The sequence below is a fragment of the Barbatula barbatula genome, assembly GCF_947034865.1.
Source record: "Barbatula barbatula genome assembly, chromosome: 24".
Lineage (NCBI taxonomy): Eukaryota > Metazoa > Chordata > Actinopteri > Cypriniformes > Nemacheilidae > Barbatula > Barbatula barbatula.
Genome location: NC_136787.1, coordinates 17,871,847 through 17,893,449, shown reverse-complemented (window position 1 = coordinate 17,893,449; position 21,603 = coordinate 17,871,847). Strand labels below are relative to the sequence as shown.

The 21,603-nt window shown below is 38.2% G+C and overlaps 1 protein-coding gene across 1 annotated transcript in view; it reads left to right on the top strand.

Moving 5' to 3' along the window:
* The window catches only part of cntnap3 (contactin associated protein family member 3), a gene marked incomplete at its 5' end in the record, with an annotated part of 56,967 nt that extends 36,009 nt beyond the window's left edge, over positions 1–20,958 (top strand). Inside the window, 12 exons of the mRNA XM_079448304.1 lie at positions 1,022–1,219; positions 1,949–2,105; positions 2,452–2,579; positions 3,968–4,138; positions 8,755–8,973; positions 10,874–11,113; positions 11,502–11,726; positions 13,760–13,893; positions 14,320–14,407; positions 16,102–16,320; positions 16,843–16,914; positions 20,353–20,958. Of these exons, the coding sequence (XP_079304430.1) occupies positions 1,022–1,219; positions 1,949–2,105; positions 2,452–2,579; positions 3,968–4,138; positions 8,755–8,973; positions 10,874–11,113; positions 11,502–11,726; positions 13,760–13,893; positions 14,320–14,407; positions 16,102–16,320; positions 16,843–16,914; positions 20,353–20,549 (2,048 nt within the window). The 3' untranslated portion in view covers positions 20,550–20,958. The remainder of the gene's footprint in view (positions 1–1,021; positions 1,220–1,948; positions 2,106–2,451; positions 2,580–3,967; positions 4,139–8,754; positions 8,974–10,873; positions 11,114–11,501; positions 11,727–13,759; positions 13,894–14,319; positions 14,408–16,101; positions 16,321–16,842; positions 16,915–20,352) is intronic.
* Between the last annotated feature and the right edge of the window lie 645 nt (positions 20,959–21,603).

Below are 21,603 nucleotides of genomic sequence, written 5' to 3'. Positions count from 1 at the left end.
CGCGAATGTCTTGCTCGAGTAGATTTTTTTCAATTGCGCAGAAGATCGCCGTGTGCTCTTTTTGGCATCGCACTTTAAATTTTAAGAATGTGCATGCATTAGTTTATTTAGAAAATACAGATATATTTCAGTAGCGGTAAACAAAAAGCTGATGTGCATGTAAACATTGTCATTATTGTAATAGAATGTTTGACTCTATGGTACTCTTTTCAAAATAAAAGTCACAGTAATGCTATGGAAGCATTTTTGTTCCCAAAGAACCTTTTGGTCTGAGGTTTTCAACACCACTTCTTGATTACTTATTTATAGTTTGAAGAACCTTCTTCCTCTAAAACAACTTTTGTTCAACAGAAAGCTTCTATGTTTAAGGTCCTTTATAACAGGGTTTTCAAACTTTTTCGTCAGCTGAACCCCTTTGACCTAAATTATATACTTGAAGTACCCAATGAGATTCATATAGAGTAAAAAGTTCAATAATTTATTGGCACGTGTACATTTAACTTGATAAACTAAGTTTTTATCTTTAACTATTGATATTATTAAACCTGTAACATTTCTTTGCGATGTAACTTTTTTCAAAGTAATGGAAACTACTTGTTTACATAGATATTTTAGTTTTGTTTTTATTATATCTGATAATATCTTAAATTAACTTTTATTTATTTTATTTCATGTTAATTTTAGTTAAAGTTTTAGCAGTTTTGGCTTATGCTTTTGTCATTTCATAATGAATTCGTTTATTTTTTATGTTGCTATTTATAATAAGTTTGTATTTCAGTTTTTGTTTAATGTTTAGATTTTAGTGCTTTAAGCTTAATTCTGTTTATATTTGAGGAAAGGTTCTTCATGAGTGTGGATATTTGATTTGAACGAACAGAAACGTTTTAGTAAAGCAAAACATCCTTTTGCTCGTATACACGGGTTAACATAAGCCCCCCTCCCGGACCCCAGTTTGGAAAACCCTGCGTTTCTTAACCATACATCCCAACAACCTTTTAGGACCTTTTTTTCATCTCTGCAGAAACAGTCTGGATGGTGATTCAACACAATAACACAGAGCTCACCAAATTAAGGCCGTCCTCTGGGACGAATCAGCATATAGCCCACTTCAACTATTCAGCAGACGCCGAGCAGATTCAGGCCATCATTAACCAGGCTCGATACTGCGAGCAGGAGCTCTCGTACCACTGCAAGAAGTCACGCCTCCTGAACACACCAGGTAAGCCCTTATTATGAGGAATATTGATCGCCCCTCCCTTAAAGGTCAGACTTATTAAAAACCCACTCCGTTTGCAGAGAGCTTAAGCAAACAGCGCAAATTGATTGTTGTGCGTTTTCATACAAGCGCTTTTATTGAGAGCGTGTTTATTTGGCGCTCATGCTGTCATACTGAATTAAATTCATTAAAATTCACCTTTAGGTGGATTAATAATTTGCATTGTAACCTCGTAAGTGCCGCCCTCGTGTTGTTTTTGTGTGTTTGTGTGGGTTTTGTCATGGACGGCCTATCACGGATGATAATAGTTCTCATAGCCCTTCAAATTAACGCTCCTCGCGCCGGCGGTAATTACCGCCCATTAGCTGTCTCTCTGCAGCGGGTCCTGATGGGAACAGTGTCGGCTGTGAAGAAGAGATGTTGCAAATGTCAAATGAAGAGTAATGAGGGAAGTCTAGGGTTTGCTTCAGCAAAACCTGAAAGTTGATAACTAAATAACAGTTGACTCACGTTGTACTAAGACGTTTCTCAAAATATCTGCTTTTGTGTTCTACTGAAGAAAGAGTTATATACAGGTTTTGAACACGAAGGGGTCTTTTTTGGCTGTTTTAACCCTTTAACACTTTGTCTACACCGCATGCGACGCCACACAATACACTGCTTGTTCTTATGACATCAGAGCGGTCAGATTGTTGTCATTATAAACGGGTTGTATGTGTCTTGTTCTTGCAGACGGCTCTCCCTTCACGTGGTGGGTGGGCAGGTCAGGTGAGGCACACATGTACTGGGGCGGAGCGGTTCCGGGAAGCCAGCAGTGTGCATGTGGACTGCAGGATAACTGCATTAATCCTGAACACTTCTGCAACTGTGATGCAGACAGCAAAGAGTGGTACTGCAACCCTTATATAACATAACATGTGTATTTTGTTTGTAATTGTCATTAGATTGTGGTGGCTACAGAAATGAAACTCCCATTCACGATATAGTCACTTGATCTTGCTGGAGAATATAAAATTGAGCAAAACTGTGAAAATTTAAGTTTCATATTATTATGTTATATATATATTGTGTATTGTGATATACTATTTGCATCGATTATAAAAATACATATGAATTACAATGGTTATAATCCATCCAGACATAATGTGATTTTCTTTTTCCGTTTAAAATCTTGATTTTGATGTCAGGTGTGACTTGTTACACGGGTTCATTTGAATGAAAATGTTGTTTTAAAGGTCTAATGATTCGGGTATGCTGGCACATAAAGAACATCTGCCTGTTCAGGCTCTTTCTGTTGGTGACATCAGCAGACCCGTTTCTGAAGCGGCGTATAGAGTGGGACCCCTGCAGTGCTCCGGTGACAGTATGTACCCTCATCCTCTTAATATCAGTCACTCACGTCAGAGTTTTACTACGGTTAACCGGTCCAGTCATCTTAGCATCCTGTTCCTTACATGACATCCTCATGTTCAATGAGAATAAGCCTTTTTCTCAAGATTTGGAAACTACGCCAATGCAAAGTAAAGCAACTTCCCTCACAGATTAAATCCCATTGTAACAGAATGTCATTTAAAGCTAATTTTTGCGACTTTATTATATATTAAACATGAAAGACCGCTAATTCATTGAAGTGTTTTGAGTTTATACACCCTATATAGCGTGTTATTCAAACGTGATCGCATCACTGTATTATAAGAAGAAATGTATTTTAAGAAACTGTTACAGTGTTAACAGTGTGTAACTGTTTGTAATTAAGATATCTTAAACTCCTAAGGTAAGGCTTCTTTATTTATTGGCAGTAAAATACGATTATTTGTTTATTCATGATAGGCTACCAAATGTAAAAAGTTAAAACTTAAATTGCGAAAACTTAATAAATGTAGAACTTTAAGGTTAAGAAATACATTTGCATTGCGCTATAACTAATCTATTACCAATAAGACCTCATTATAAAATGCTTAATATAAACAGCTGTATTTTCCCTCTCCAATGTGTTAATGGGTCACTTTCAATACTGCACATAAGATTAGAATGTTCATGAATAATCATGGTCTTCGGTTTATTTTAATATACTGCAATTATTCAGTCGCCCATCACAGTAACACAGAGCAGACGTCATACAACACGCAATACGTGCTGCGTGGCATTGCACCCGCGAGTAAAGCGTCTGATGTTCTATATTTAAAAATATGTTTATAATGTCAGAAGCACTAGCGAGAACAGGCAACAGAAGACATTTTCTTGTAGTTTTCTGAAACAGAAAGTGTGATGCGAGTCTGACGGGGGGATTGGGTGACGTTTTTCCAGCACAACGTGCTGCATTTACTGTAACATTCGTTTATTTGATGGATATAATGCAGGACCAAACCAGACAGACATAATGAATAAAATGAGACTGAGAACATCATCACTTGATGAATTATTTGCAGTTCAGTAGTTAAAATCAGCAAGTACCTGCCGCAGGTTGGTGTCCTATAAACAGTACAAACCTTAAATAAAGAAAGCAGAACTAGAGCCCCCCATTAGCTGTGGGGTGTTTTTAAATCAAGATCTTAACTTTAAATAAAGGTATTAAGCTCATTTACATTATTTATACGAAGACATTTTATCCAGACACTCTTGTTAGACTCGGATACTGCCGGAACATAGTTTACCTGCGTCAAACGATGAGAAAGGCAAAAACCCGGAACTGTGAAAAAGGCCCATGATGATGTAACTATATAACCGTAGCACACTTGAAATGTTTTACAGATAACTTCTGGAACGCAGTTTACTTCAACAAGGAAACATCATACCTGCACTTTCCCACGTTTCATGGCGAGCTCAGCGCGGATATCTCCTTCCTGTTTAAAACCAGCTCTTCCTCTGGGGTCTTGCTGGAGAACTTGGGAATTAAAGACTTCATTCGGATCGAGCTGAGCTGTGAGTGTGATCTTCTGTGTATTATTGTCAAGAAACCCCTCGTGAATATCCTCAGGTTATATAATAACTAGGGATGGGACGATATATTGTGTTATGCTCAGTTTCTCAATGAATTACGGTTGACTGCCGCCACATCCGAAAGCCAGAGAGCACTCTCTCGCTGAAACTCAGAATATGGGACACAGAAGAAGAACGATTTACACACATAAGATGCCTCCTAATTCGCATACTATCCATCCTAAAGAGTACTCAAAAGTAGAATAAGTATGTCCCAAATCATAGTATTCTGAAATGAGTTTTCAAAAGTACACGGATGGTCTACTGTTTCCGGTGAAAATTCAAAGGGCTGATATTACCCACAATTCACCGCGAGAGGGCTCAGTTAGTGACGCTACACTGCATTAATAAAATTAAATAAAAGATGCTTCGCTAGATTAATAAATTAATTTAGTATACAGTAAACATTACATACGAAATAATGAATGTGTAAATACTTAAGACTTTCACATTCAAAGAAATAGTTTAAATTATGCGAAACAAAATGAATTGTATAAACAGCATTTGTTGCAGTATGAGTATCGTGAGATTTTTTTATCTTTTTCCTACATAAATACTTCCACACACCGGGTCGATTATCGCACGCGCTTATCGCCAGCGTTTTGCGAGATGTTTTTTGAAATTTTCACTGCCGATGATCCGTGTGAACGTGCAAATTCACTCCCTGACATAGACTGCGGTTAATGTAAAACAGAAAAACCCCTGCGCAACTTTATGATGACACTCGCTTGTCACACAGAAGAAGAATTCATCTTTCTTCCTCTTCGTCAATGTGTGCTTGGCAAGACCGTTTTGTGCTTGAGCGCCACCAAGTTGTGTTTTCCTGTAATTTCGGAAGCTCCAGGAATGTGAGCAAAAGCACCAATCTCATTGGTAGGCCAGTTTTTAACACGCCGCGTCAAACCAAAAAAAACGAGCCTGAGGCGATTTTTAAAATGACACTTTTACGCCTGCCGTTGTGTACATCAGTGTGCATCCTAGGCGTCCTTTGTTTAATCACGAGGCGTTAAATGTCGATGATAAACCCGCGCGATTAGCATCCCGGTTTTGACAAGCCTTAAATCCTAAATAACTTTAATGCAAAAACGATATTTGCATATCATAGTAGTATTTGTTGCACTAGCTTTAATTTATTAGTATATGAATAATTAACATTTATAAAATTAATAAATTCATTTAAATAAATTATTAGAGTTATTAAAAAATTTCTAACATAAAATATGCCTAAATGTTTTAAAAACACTGTCACTGGTGAAATCTTCCTTCAAATGTATTTCTGGAAAATGTTGAATTCAAATCTCAGCCAAGAATCAAGATTTGATTATCTTGCGATTTAGTCAAGCAAATACATCGCCAAACAGATAGTATGTGTGTGTTTGTGTGTGTCAACATTCCTGCATATTTGTTTATTTGCCAAAGGGAAAATACAGGAGAATAGCTGTCAGCTGAATATATAGACATCACAAAATGGTTTTCTCCAGGGAAATTACAGCATAGTAGATGTTGAACCAGTATGTAGAGACGTGCTCCACTGTTTCCTCGTGTGCCAAGCAAACATCACTCCTGCTGTTACACATAATGACCAAAACCCTGACCCTCAGTGTTCATTTCAACACAATTCACACAGTTATGCTACAGAAATAAATGTTTCCATTTACTTATGTAAGTAATCGGACACGCTAACTATTTTACAATGATAGCTTTATAAGTGTCCAGACTAACGCTCTCAGTTCCGCCGTCCACCAGACCCCTGTAAGATCCACCTCTGTGTGAGTCTGTGTGGACGTATTTTTACATGACACCCCTTCTTCACATGGTCCCTGCGTGTTTAATGGCATGAAAGAGCGGTTAAGATCTTCTCCTGTAATGATCTCACGTGATGGATGAGAGTGGAGTGTGCGAGACCCTTTCAGCGCTCGGGTGCATGTTCCTGAATAATGACAAATCCTCTGGCTGGAGGAGCTCAATTAACCTCTCATTACGTTCATAGTGAGCCCGGGCGCCTTTGTGTTAGACGGGATCTCAGAGGAAGTTTTTTTCAAATCAACAGATAGGAGAACCCCTGACATTGAGATCTGAGCCGTATTTCACAGTTATGCTGGTGAATTAAGCGTTTTGCGTGAGTAAATTACATAGAAAGTCAATGCAAAGACGCGAATTGATACAAACACGCAGGTGATGCGGACATCATTAACGGTCCATTATTATTAATTGGTAAAGCCGTGGTCCTTCGAATTACTGACACACTGTTGTCAGTAAATGCAGTTTAGATGGTTTCATCTGTGCTCTCCAACGCTGATGCGTTGAAAGTGAATAGAGAAGAATATTGGCAAGTGTAGCTCAACTGGTTAAGATTTGGTTTACTTTAGCATAAAAACATGTTACGTGGACTGTAAGATGCTTTTGATAAATGTTTTTTAAATGCATGCATGTAAATGTATTTAAAAATGAAACTGAGCTCCACTGACATATAATTATATTACCAGTATACCCAAAAAAGCATTCTAGATTTACTCACCCTCATGCCATCCTAGATGAATGTGAACATTTTCTTATATGATAAAAGTATAAAACTACAGGTCGAGCAAGCATTCATATTTCGAGCTTTTTTGAAACCTATAAGAGTGCTCCGTTCAAATATGATGACACACCGGTAACTAGATATCTCATTGGTTCTTGATATTTGTCACTAGGTGTGACAACCAATGGGATTTGAAGATTATCAGCATCTCTTATGGGCCTGTTCCGATATCTGAATTTCACTACACGATTATCGGGCCAAAAATAATCCATGTTAAAAATATTATCGCAATATTTACATGATTTTAAATAGAAATATATGATCTTTAAGTTTATTTCTTTTTTGTTGTGTCTTTTATTTGCTCTTTGAATCAGTTTTGCTTATTTACGATATGACGGTACGTGACGAGTTGGCACGGTATTGATAGCCTTTTATTTGGGTATCACCCTCGATACTGGCATATTGTTATAGCCCTAGTTTCAATTTTGCTAAATAGGTATGTGTTCATACCTAGGGTTTTCCTTCAGAAGATATTTACTAACCCAGTTGAGATGTTTGGATTACTATTAAGATGGATTTATGTGCTTCAACAACCCATTTACTGCGGAACAACTTTGGGTTCAATGGAAGAGAGAAGGTCATATACATCTGGGATGGCATGAGGTTGAGTAATCATGAGAGAGTTTTTATTTTAGGGTGAACTGTCACTTTGCAATAAATCGCAGGAGCCTCATAGAATATTTCACCGTGCTTTGACATCATTGGAGTTTGACAGCATCTGTTCTCATTCACGTTCACTGTACGGAAAGAAAGTCGTGCAGAACTATAACGTGAGGGTAAGAAAATAATGGCCTATCTTTAAAATGCTTGACACTTGATGCGAGCTGTGCACAAACAGCTTGGCTCTTACGATGTCATCAGGTACAACGACGTCTGCGTTTCCGAAAACAACTCGCCTCGTTTACGTGGCATATTTCCCACACAGCGGTGGGTCTGGCAGGACGCTCTCTGTCAGCTATGGCACGTTAGATGTGCCGCAAGCTCGGAATAATAATGAGGTGGAAGCACAGCGTCAGCGTTTCACAGGGGCTGTTTTTGTCTTCAGAAGATCCTGACACACAAGGCGTCCTCACACAGAGGTCTTCATTTAAATCTTGTGAAAGCCTACAGATGGGACAGCATGCCGAGCATGATTTTGGGTTGAATCTGTAACATATGTGACAGTTGAAGGAGAAAGTGAATTGCATTTTTACACTTATGAAGAAAGTAGCACTTGCTCCGCAAAGGTCTCTGCGAGGGTGTTGGTAAGATCTTCTTTATGGTTTTTAGTATGTTATTCTGTGGTCGCTAGGCATTGTTTGGCTTGTTTCTCAAATACAACCTTATGTTTTTGTTAGAGCTTCTTACAATTTTTTAAGTGCATTTAAATCTTTGCTTTTAGAGCATTTTTGTGAATCTTACCCCCTAGCTATAGATACGACCTTTAAAGTTGTTGGGTTTTTTTTGGGTTGTTCACCTTCGAGTTGTTCCAAGTCTGTATTAAAACTTGTTCTGATGAACACAGAGAAAGATATTTGGAAGAATGCTTATAACCAAACAGATCTCAACACCCATTGACTCCCTATAGTAGGAAAAAACGCAATAGTCAAAAGTGCCCAGAACTGTTTGCTTTCCGACATTCTTCCAAATATCTTTCTTCGTGTTCATCAGAAAAAAAGATATCTATATATATTGATGTATATACAAGTGAGTAAATGATGACAGAATTTTCATTTTGGGCAAAAAACACCCTTTAAAAAAACTGTCAGTCTCTGTCATGAGAAGATGCCACAAAACTTTAGACATTTTGGAGAAAGTGCGAAGCCTGTTCAGCAAGTTGTACTGGCATCGTTTTCAAACTTTCAGAGATCATCTGCCACAACAGATTTTTACATCCTAATTTTGTTTGGAACGTTGCAGATGTATAATTTCCATATTAGCAGTAATATCAATCAGCCGGAATGAAATTCATCAATCAAAAGTTTGCTTCTCTTCACAGCGCCAACAGAAGTTGTCTTCTCTTTCGATGTGGGGAACGGTCCGTTGGAGGTGAAGGTGGAGACGCCCGTGACTCTAAACGACGACCGTTGGCATCACGTGAGAGCCGAGCGGAACGTTAAAGAAGCCTCGCTGTATGTGGACCATAACCCTGTAGCGGTCCAGAAAGCCCCGGCTGACGGACACATCCATCTGCAACTCAACAGCCAGCTGTTTGTAGGTAGGAAGGAAGAGTGTCTATCGATCAATCAAGTTGCGTTTCTCTTTAAATCAACAGAAAAAACAAGACCTATTTGTCGTAAAGAAATCTGTGGTACTTCACAAATGGATTTTCATGGAAAATGTGCGAAAAACATCCTTTTTTCTTTGGGTTGAAATGGGTTTTCTTTTGATTCCGTACAGGTTTCACGAGCTTTGCTCACACGGTATCTTGATGAGAAATGGACGGTTTGAATTGGTCTGTAAAATGGCTGACTCGAGGAAGATTGGTTTTTGTAAAGCTTAATATTTTGTTGAGCCTGACAGACCACCTGGCAATTTAAACGACGTGGTGGTGTCGGTGGAATGTAGAGGAAATGAGGTGACGTTTTCCAGTAAGTGTGGGGAAAAGAGTGGCATTATAGTTCAATCTTCACGGCCAGCGTTCAGCTTCAATTGGATTCGAGGTTACTTCAAACCTGAGCCCTTGTAGAACACTGTGTGAAAAGCTGAGATGTTATGAGTCTTACTGTACTGTGTGATTCAACTTGAGGATCTGTTTTCATGATTACATACATAAAGAAAACTAAAGCAATAACTCCAGGGGTTCATGAGTTCACGAGACCTGAGTTATGTTTGGATGAAGTATGCACTTTGTTTCAGGTCTCGTACAGTTAGAATACGAGGATTTAACAAATGTTGTGGAGAATATGATGAGAAATCTTTGAGGTAATATTTAGACTTTCTATTATAAACATGGGTGTTTTGGCAAATGCATTATCAGCACTTGCATACGTCTGCAAGATGTCTGCTAAAGATCTGAAGACGACATTTTATGAACGTAAATCGTAAACATCTTACAGACATCTTATAGATGTTCATATGACATCTGACCGGAAATGTCTCGGATACGTATTGCAGATGGGCAAACATAAAAAACTAATTTGATAGACGTCTTCGAGATGTATTCGTGCTATCAGAGCACAGTTTGAGACATCTTGAGAAACTCCAGAAGAGGCTTTCTTTGGAAATTTAAAGGGAAAGTTCACAAATGAAGTTCTCTCCTTATGACTTCAATCCTGTTTGACTTTCTTCTGCAGAACACAAAAGAAGATATTTTGAAAAACATTGATGACTAAACAACACTGAACCCCCTTGACTTCCGTTGTATGAACACAAAACCAAATATTTTCCTTATTTTGACCCACATTAGCGTAAATATATGACGCGATTGCTATTTTTGGCCGAACTATGTCTTCAAATCTCAATGCTTGGAGAAATCAAATGCATCTTTTCTTCATCTTTTCCTCCAGGGTGAGCTCACGTTTGACTTTGACAGGCTTGTTAAAACTTTGTTTTAATAACTCGTCTAACTTCTCCTTCTTCGTACACTTCACTAATGATTCTACAGCACAGCTGGCACGGTGAGGTGTTCGCAAAACGAATTAGCACCAAACTGCTAAGCACTAATATATGCGGAGTGCATTTTTGGGGTATTTATAGGCTGTCGTCTGCGGTACGGCAGGCACAGAATGCAGACAACAACATTCCTCCCGCAGCAATTACCATAGAAAGGACAAAAGCGCAGTAAAAGACTGACAGCGCCGAGTGACTTCAACACATCAGAGTGGGAAAAACGGTTTGTTTTGAACGGGCGGCTCGGGTTGAGAGAACAATCCTCGTCCGCCTCAAACCCTTCACGACACACCAGAAGGTTTCGCCGTCTGTAGTGAGACAGGCGGGCAATAAAAGCATCTTGCACCCTGTTGTCATCACGCAGCTCTTGTGCGTTTTGATGACTTGACAGCTGTATGTTTTCAATAAACGGCCAACGATGCTCCTTTCCTTTATTGAAGACTTGACAAAAACAAAATAAAAGTGGAATGGAAACATATAATGGGAAACTGTGCTTGTGTCTTCAGGGGGAACGGCGTCCCGGCAGAAAGGTTTTCTGGGATGTATCCGCTCGCTGAAGCTGAACGGGAAGACTTTAGATCTGGAGAAGAGGGCGAATATCACGCCCGGCGTCACGCCCGGCTGTCCCGGTCACTGTAGAAGCTACGGCGGCCTGTGCCAAAATAAAGGAACCTGCGTGGAGAGAGATGACGGCTTCACGTGTGACTGTCAACTCTCACCGTTTACAGGAATCTTTTGTCATAAAGGTACATCTCAAACTCAACCGATGAATCAAATAAATTATTCTTTGTTTCGTTTGAATAAAAATAAATGTTTTGTTAGTTTGGACAAATGTCGGCCGATTAATCACAGTCTCTAGACACACAGGTTCTTGTGTATAAAACGTGTTTATGTAATAAACATACATATTTTTGTATATGCGTAAAGCTCCAATCCATTACTTTTGCCTCTATATCGCCATCTCTGTTTGAAACATGAAATGGCAGGTTACTTGACATAAGTCAAAAGATTTTTGATTAACCAAAAAAGTCATGGATCGCAGATGAAAAAGCACGAAAGTCCTGTATATGATTTATGTTATATGTAAATGTTTATATTATTTATGTACATGTACAATTCCGATCTGCCTTTCAGAGGTTTCTGCCTTCTTCAAACCCGGAACGTCGGTCACGTACACGTTTAAAGAGCCCTACAAGCTGAGCAGGAACGTCAGCGCGCAGTCATCCTCCATCTACTCGGATTTAACACTGCGAGGAGTGAATATTTCATTCAGCTTCAGAACCAGCCAGGCCCCCGCGCTGCTGCTTTATGTCAGCTCGTACTACAGAGAATATCTGGCCGTCCTGCTGAACAGAAACGGTCTGAAGCTTTCTAATCTTTCTTTCATTGCACTCTAAGCACCTTCATTTGGATTAACGTGAATCTCTGAAGACGCAGGACTCTGCCGTAGTAAATTGCTTTGTATATCGCCTGAAACCTTGCAATGAAAGAGGAAGCTCATGACAGAAAGCTATAAACCAGAGTGTCGCACACCGGTGGGGAATATACAGTATTGCCTTATGGGATCACAAAGCGATGCGTGTAAACACGTGTCTGTCATCTTATGTGCCAGAAAAGCTTTTTAAAGCTACATAATACAAATTAAAAATGTAACTTTTAAGGAACGTTATAAACATCCCAATCATGAAGGTTTAGACGATGCATGAATATAATGATACAAAGAGTTAATAAATAATTATACAACGTGACAATAAATAAAATGTTTCGTTATGAAATTATATAAATATTATTAAAAAGAATTATTTCAAAAAGAAATTATATATATTTTTTATATAATTGTCTATATTTGTATTATTATATTAATGCATTCTCATGTCGTTCCCATATAATGGGGATGTTAATAATATTCCCTCTTTTTTATTTCATATAAATTGAAAATGATTGGAGTAGGAGGCGGTCGTGATTTATAAAGCACCCAGACATTTGAAACGTGTCTGGTTTATCACAGCCCACTGAGTTACTACAGAGATTGACTGTGTTTGGTATTAATACCTACTGGTCCAATTAGGCAGAAGAGAAGTGCAGATAACAGCCTGCAGATCCCTGATGCTCCATCTGACAGCTGAGCGCTCATGTTCTGTCAGATGTGACCTGTGACATGAGCCATCCAGAGATCTGACCTGAGAGAGAGAGTGTGCTTACTATCATTTATACACTTTATTCATACCTAGAACATTTATTTTCTCTCTTCACTTTTTTAAAAGAAGTCAGTGGTGCCCAACCATAGGGCACTAGATGCCCAACCTAATCACATGTGCTTTAAGATCATACTGTATAGTTGCAAAGACTGTTCCACTTATAATTTAATTTAAAATCCTTAATATAATGTAAACGTGTTGTACATTGACATGTTGCCATTTTGCTGAATCTTTAATCCAAAGCGATTTACAACACTGCGGAAAACAGTAGAGCAATTCAGGAATATTACGAAGTTTCAGAGGAGGTCATTATTTTTTAATCATACGCTTGCAATGCCATTTAATGGTGACATACTAACTTATTTGCTTTCAAGCTCTTAAAGGAGTAGTTCACCTTCAAATGGACTCTTGCACGTAGTCTTTAGCGTTCTCCTCGATGCGGCTCAGTCGTTTCTGGTAACAGTGTTCAGCATATCTACATGCGGAGACCATGGTAGATTATTTCTATTTTTAGGGAGCGGTCGCTTAATTAAAAACAATAAATCCTGTTTTTGATGTTAACATGCTTTAATGTGGGTTTTTATGACCGATCTTAAATTAGCAGAAGTTCACCTACTAATATAGATTATAAACGTATACTCATCTCCTGAATGATAAAGCCGTTGAATGCACCCTGCAGCTGTCCTAAACTGTGTCAGTCTCATTCATAGATTATATTTCATATATTTAGATGACAATAAAATGACGTCATACAATGATTGTTAAATGTTCTTTGTGGATTTTTTATTCGGACTGATCGATGTGAAATCCAGACTCAAGATCTTGCTTTAGATTAGAAGCATCAAAATGAAAAGCATTAGTGTGGACATTACTCAGTCAGTATTAATGATATCCTGGTTTTACTTTCACTGTATGTTCTTTACTGCAAATCACAAAAACACTAGCTGGTTTTCAACAAACAAAAAGTAAAAAAACTTTACAGGTCTGTCATTTTGTGTGATGAACTCTGCTAATTCCCCCAAATCTGAAAATGAGTTGTTTGTTTGTGTTTGTCATAAGGGATCAAATATTAATCCTGCTAAGAGAAAAGCTTTGTAGTAGTAGAACTACTGCTTTTGCATGTTGATGTTTGTTTGTGTTGATGTTTTCGACGGTGAAGGTCTGTTGAGAATTGCATCGCTCTTTGTTCTAAAGGACATCTGGACATCCGGTACAAACTGCAGCAGGACCGAGACGCTGAGGTGTTCAGAGCCAGCGCCAGAAATCTGGCCAACGGGCAGCTCCACCGAGTCAGCGTCAGGAGATCTTCAGACACGCTCAGCATTCAGGTAATGTCATGCTCGGTTTGCTTCTTCTCTCTACATCAAGGTGGATTTTAGACAAATGTAGAAGACGAAGAAAATGTTGCATTTTTACAGTATATCTCAGGAGTTCTCATTTATGTTTAATTTCAGTATCAACTGTTAAATCAAACTGTTAAAACATCAAAACATGTTACAAGTTGTTTGAAGAGTTGATTTAAGACGCATTGAATGTGTCATCACACTTTAAAAACAGAGACTTTACTCGAGGACTTCCTGTCTTCTTCTCTCTGATTGGCCGAAGTGCTGCAGCGAGCAGCCATGCATTTCAAATAGCTTTCAAGAGCATCTGTAATTAAAAAGCTAACAGGGGAAAATATGAAAAACACGACAGAGTGTTTTTATTTCCAGTCCACCACACACGCTTCAGTCCCTGCGCTGTGTCTGTTGCAGGTGGATCAGCATGCAAATGAAGATTTCAATCTAACGTCGGACATCGAATTAAATGCCGTCAAATCTATTGTCATGGGAAAAGTGCCTGGTGAGTAAAAGCAACATGGACGTGAGATCTCACAGATCATGGAAAATCTGTTTGGGAATCATAGTAGCCTAAGCAATGTGATACACGGTATAATATCGGTCCCGCATTGCATTCTGAACACGATTCTTCCTCAGGTGTTTCTGTTTAATGAAATGGATGTTTGCGAATGAGAAGATTGCGTGGCAGTGGTGTATTTTTATTTTCCATTAAGAGGCCGGAAGAAGCTGTTTGTTGGGCTTTAAGCTGATATGAAGCAGTATGAATATAGAGGACGGTTTGCGTCGGATAAGACTGATATTGACTTCACGTGTTATCATTGTCATCAAGGGAAACAGAAAATGGGTCAGTCTGGGATTCCTTTCTGGCTTTAAATAAAACTAATATGTGTACAAAAAGCCTGTAACTAAACTAAAAACAGACTTTATTTTCTGAATTCATAATGTACTTTAATAATATTGTGCTAATAAATCAAAAATGTCTTTGTTTTACATACAGTAGTGGCCAAAACTGATGTCCAATTTGTCAAATGAACGTCCTCACTCTTTATTCATAATATATTTTTTAAAGAAGTATTAACAATGTTGTATTCATCTCCGTTGTTGTAAAGAAAACTAAATAGGCTTCGGTATGAGCTTATTGAAAATGACTGCTGTGAGGATTAACACAATTTTAATGAAATGTTGGTCATTGTCTGCTTTATCCCTTGTGAGCTTTTGTTTTTCTATGCATAATGTAATTTGTTCTAAAAATATTTGATAATACGCTGCACAGCAGTTTGCCTATTTAACTAAATCATTTTGTCAAATAAACATCTTAACCAGCTTGTGTTTTTCCATTTTGTCCCGATAAATCTGGACATCACCTTTGGCCTCTACCCCATATGATGAAAACACTGTTTTATAGCTTCATTTGGTCTTTCAGTCCTGTGATTTAAGTTTGTTCTGCACCTTGAGAGTCTCAGTGCATGTTTTAGGTTTGATGTAGTGTCATTACAAGTCGATTCGTGGCCGTGACCGATGGCGGGTGTTTGCTGGAAATGACACAGAGCATTCTGTAATGCTATCCCAGCGGTTCCTGCAGATGTGCTCTGTGTCGTGTGTCAATACGAATGGTCGTACCAGATCAAACACACCTCGTGTGTCCCGTAAGAACCATAAATGACTGTGAATCACACATATTCTCACTCCCCAAAAGGCCTAGAAACAGATGGAATACTGTATGTTTACTCACTCATGGATCCATAGTTGGATTGCTGGAGAAAAGTGACATCCATCAGACCCACTGTGTTGTAATTCATATCACTTCTCGGACAAAAAGGATTTGTTTGATATCGTGTTCAGTCGGCGCAATATATGTGTCACTGATGTAAAGTGACGTTCACATCTGCCGTAACACCTGTAAATGTTTAGTGTGTTTTTTTTCCTTAAAATTTTTTGTAATTGTTGTGATGTTCAAATGCAGTACAAGTTTACTTTACAGACACAACCACAATATACGGCGTTGGTATGTTTTTACCTCCGTTTCTGTAAATGAACCATGATTTTACTATATATATATATATATATATATATATATATATATATATATCGTGTTTTTTTATCTCATTGCTGCAACTTTGAACATAGAGAAACATTTGTGATATTGACGATTTATCTCTGTTGATCTCATGTATCATTTTGCTTTTCTCTTGGCAGATTCTGTTGATATGGATCCAGAGATTGTCCGTCTGAACTCTCTGGGCTTCACAGGCTGTCTGTCCATCGTCCAGTTTAACTCCATCTCTCCACTGAAAGCGGCGCTTCTGTATCCAGACAAAAGTCCTGTGACAGTCACAGGCTCGCTGACAGAATCCAGCTGTGGATCGTCTTTACCATCCAACCCTCACGCAGCTGAAACCACTCATTCTCTTACAGGTAAAGCCAAATTGACAAACACTTCAGACTGTAAGTCAACTGGTAGAGCATTGTGTTAGCAACGCAAAGGTTGTGCTTCAGATTTTTGGGGAACATAAATGCTGGTTTAAAAAAATCTTGGGAAAAACTGAGAAACGAGAAGATGCCTCACGTCTGCTTTTGTGTAAAGTACTGTATGTTTTTGGCCGGCGGTGGCAAAAGCCATTGAGAAGAACATAGCTTCAGGGCAAAACCATTTCCATCTTACCCGAACTTTGTTTTTCAAACTTCTTTGTTTTTCTTTTTTATCTCGCCTGAAAGTCAATTTTCCGCAAACTTTCACGGTCGGCTCACTGAATTCACCCGCAGTGCTTATTCAATTACAGCAATGACGATAGTAACGGCTGATCTCTGTATTCATCTGTGAGTAACATCCTTCATTTGCATAATCTTTTCTAGGATGCGTCCGTGATATTCAATGAGCCTCGACCTGTGAGCGATAAGCACTGATGTTCTGTCTGTCTTTCTCTTCTTCTACTGTAGATCATTTGGGTTCTGTAGATACCGGTGAGCCAATAGTCAATGCAGTCCACAGTGACTCCGCTCTCATCGGAGGTAAATTGATGTTGCTCTTCTCATCTGTAGAAAACATCTTGCATGCTATTTTTACTTATTCATACTTCATTCCTTTCGGGATGTTAATGGTTTTCTCTTTGACTCATTTGTATGTTTTTGATTTGGTCTTATAGGTGGAATATGCAGCTTTTGACTCTCTCTAAATAAAATTGCAGGTTACTTTACAAATGTCAAACTTACATTTTTGGCCTTTCTATGCATTTAAAGGGATGATTCAACCAAAAATTTAACGTCTGAAAATGATTCACCCTCTTGTCACTTCAAACTTCTTTCTTCTGCAGAACACAAAGGAAGATACTTGGAAGAACGTTGGTAACCGAACAACGGCGGCACCCATTCACTTCTATTGTGTGGACACAAAACCAAGTCAAAGGGTCCACTGTTGCTTGGTTACCAACGTTCTTCCAAGTATCTTCTTTTGCGTTCTGCGGAAGGAAGGAAGTCATACAGGTTTGAAATAGCACGAAGGTTTTTAAAGGTACAGTTTGTAACTTTTGTGCAGTAAAATATCCAAGACCCCCTGGGCTAGTGTTATATATTTAGTTTATTTTTTTGTACTTACAATATCTCAAATGTTTCCAACTATTTGTAAATCATGAGAAAATTGCCATTTTGACCAGTGCTGTTGCTGTTGTAGTATTGGCTGAGGTGCCTCACGTGATTTGTGTGAGCCGTTACGCTTTCTCCAGACCTTGCATCTCCCTTTGTAAGTCGCTTTGGATAAAAGTGTCTGCTAAATGACAGACACAAATGTAAATGTAATAACACAGTCTCCGGCATTACCCTCGGTTTCTGCTTTAACTGCAGTAGAAACCATGACAACACAGTCTCGTGGACAATTGTGAAAGTATTAGTTTGTAGCATCTGTCAAGCAACTATCTTGTTTTGCATATGGAGAACAATTATTGCAGCTGGTTCTGCCAGAAAAGACATACAGGTAAACCAAATGACCCAAGAAGAGATTGGAACAAGATATAATCGAGTGAGTTGATACTACGATCCATTTTGGATGTGGCATTTCCTAAATAGAGAGAGCTGCGCGACACTTTAACTAGAGAGAGACGCTGTTCTTGAATGTGTTTTACTAGACAGGTGAGCAACTGTTTAGATTCCTTCTGATCATTATATCGATCAACAAGGTTAGCCTAATAGTTTGAGTGTCATGTATATTTTTACTGAACAAGCCGAAATCGTGTTTAGACCATCTGAGTAAATAGTAATATATACATTTTATGAATAAAGTGGAATGCGTCTAATTCATAAAAATGAAATAAAATCATGTAATCAAACATTTATAAAACGATATTACTTTACATCATCCATAAACGTGATTTCTCATTCACGTCTGATTGATTATTAGTGGTGGAGTTGAAGACGACATTTCCCGTAATTCCACGCTTCTTCACAGCGTCTTCAAGCTACGCCATTGTTGTTGTTTTGAAAATTTCCGTTTTGAATGTGCGCCCTCTTGCGGCAGATATTACAAACTGCGCCTTTAAACGATGACAGAATTTTTGGGTGAACTGTCCCTTTAAGACATCGAGTGGCTATTGAAACTCCTTCAAAGTTATCGTTAATGGAATTAAAGGAACAAAGGCTGTTAAAATTGATGAAATGTTTCAAGAAATAGTTTGCTGATAAAAGATAATCCAAGGTATACTTTGTTTTGTTTTCAGAGTTAGTGTAATGTGCCTTTAAATTGAGCTGAGATATATTGGTTCCTTGAGACTTTATAATTAAACGCGTCATGCTCCACCAGCCAGAGAGGACAGAAACCTTTTTGAGGTTTTGCCCTGACATCCACAACACATGGTGTAACAGAACAAGTCGTGATGTTTGTTCGACACCAACTTTTCAGCCTTATTAATAGCGTGGACGTAATGCCTGCAGACATCACTAATGATCTCTGAATTACAATTTATAGTCACATGATATCAGCGTCAGGTTTACATTTAGTTCTGCGTTATGTCGACTTTCAGAAGCATCTACTGTGATTTAGAGTGGATCTGGGCCAGCAGATGTTGAAGTTATTGCCTCGTATCTCAAACGCGTCTTCTGTTCTGTGTGTCTGGAGTAACTCAAGAGTCAGTGAGACGGTCCTTCAGATTCCAGCTGAACGCTGTATTTCTTTTAGTCATTAACTTCAGATGAGTCGAACAGATTGAGCAAAATTAACGTGTAACTAAGAGAAGCTGAAACCTGTCACATCTTCAAATTGAGCCGCATTAATAAATTAGGGTGAAAAATATTTAAGCAAGGAAAAGAAATAACGAATAAGTCCTAGATCAGCGGTATTCAATTAAAGTTCAAAGAGGTCCGGTCTTTATATTTTCTTCCAAACGGAGGTCCGGACAATATGTTTTTTGAAAATCAATAAATATTTAATACACTTAGCCCAGTTGGATATACTGTATAAAAGATATGATCTTTTATCAGGCCATTTATTTTATATTTTGATATATTTACGTACTGTATGTATAGGCTCTGTGGCTTTAGGGGAATGCCCTCTTAATAGAAGTATGATCATTCATATTTGTAAACAGCAAATGTAATGTGACAATTAAAATGCTGTATAGCAATTAAAATCATAAACAGAAAACCGAGTTAATAGCTAGATTAGCCATTCCGTGCCACTTTTTCACTTTCATCCCAGAATTTATTAAATAATTTCCATATTAAAACGTTGTTCATTACAAAATGTGAACCTGCTTGTGAAAACCCAGCAAAAGTCCTTCATAAAACCATCCTACAGAATATTCTGTGAAAATATAACAATATCTTCAATATTGACTGAATGTTGGTGAAATGAATGCTTGAAATTCATCTTTAATGCTTGTTATAATAATTAATTAGATTATGAGACGTTAGTCCGGGTTTTCGAAGGTCACAAATGTTTACATGCTGACTAACAGCTGCTTTGTAACAATGAAAATTTGTAAAAAGCGCTATATAAATAAAGTTGACTTGACTAATAATGCTAATGCTAAATGTAGATAAAAAGATTATTCTTGATAAAATATCACAAATCTGGTTGAAAGGTTGGAGACATATAGCAAACAATAAACAGACTGACGGATACAAATGCTTTAATATTCGCTGCATTTTGCTGCTCTTCATGCGACGTGTCTGGCTGGAGAGACACATTGCGCACGGAGCGGAAAGTCACTAGAAAGGTTTAAAATGAAGCACGTTTGGCTCTAAATTAAGATATTAGAGGATATAGCGGAAAAATATAAATTACACAAATGTTCCTGTGAGCACGTGTGATGTGATTCTCCGTTGTGAAGTATTTAAATAACCAAAATAGTTAAAAGTTTTAAATGGTCTGGCAGTCCGGATGGAACTAAGCAAAGGTCATATTTAGGATGACTGTCCTAGTTGTGCTGTATTTTACTCTTTGTCTGTGTTTTATTTCAGGTGTCATCGCTGTAGTGATATTCGTGAGTCTCACGGTTCTGGCCGTTATAGCGAGGTTTCTCTTCCAACGGAAGGAGTCGTTCCAGACCCAAGATCCCAAAGCAGGAAAGACCGACGACAGTCCCGAGACGCCGTTTACCATGGATCCAAACACACAGAACATTATCAGTGAGAACCAAAAAGAATATTTCATATGAGGATCTTTCACCTAATGTCGGACTTATCCAGTAAAACTGACCGACTGAGATGCCTTGTCAAGTTTAGGGATATTAACTTTTCCAGGTGCATTATGGGAAATGGAGACCGTCAGCCACAGACGTCGGCGGTGGAAGAAAAACGATACTTCACGTTTCCCCTTTTTTGTACATAAAAGATGATCGTCCGGAGATTTGGCACAATTGTACGGTTTCTAAGGTATAAATTGACATTTGTTGGTTGTAAATATTCTTTTGAAATGAAACTTTGTAACGTCACGTTCTTCTTCGAAATGATTCAGTGGTCATTGTTACGTTTAACAATATTCTCGCCGAACTTAAATGAACAGTTTAAAGAATCGAATGTTGTATGACTAAATCAAAATAAATGTCTGATCTGGAGAGTGCTTTGAACAAAACTTGATTTTTTTTGGCAGAAGGGGCCATCAGTTCTGTGACTATGTTTGTACTGTTATATTCTTACAAACTATTTTTCAAGACGTAAACAACACCGGTCCAAGAGCACTTCCTATTTCAGTTTGTAACACTACACAAAAAAATAACATTTAGAATGTAATCGATATGGTAAGCGAAATCTTGTGATTTATGATTTATGTGATGATTTATGGGAAATCAAATTAAAAGTAAAAATCAAGAAGTGCTTCTGGTCCTGTGTTTCTGATTTACAGAAAATGTGCATGCTAAAGAGATAATAGTATGTTATTCAAAACATAGCCTTCATACTTCAACTGTTTCTTCATCTCCAGAGGACCAAGAGGACGAAAGGAATATTTCAAGTGAGCTGTTTGTGCTTTCTGTGGAGTCCTTGGTCAAAAATAAATGATGGATGTTGAGTCACGTTGTCAAATAATACAGCCATACACCACCCACGATAAACACATGTGAACAAACGATTTTCTGACAGCCGTGACAGAAACACAAAGCCAAGATTAAAGCTGCGAGCAGAGATGATCGGGCTCTCGCACAAGTGCCACCACCACCTGTTGGTGTCAGGAACCATTGAACGGTGGACAATGTTCATATAGGGAGTTACATC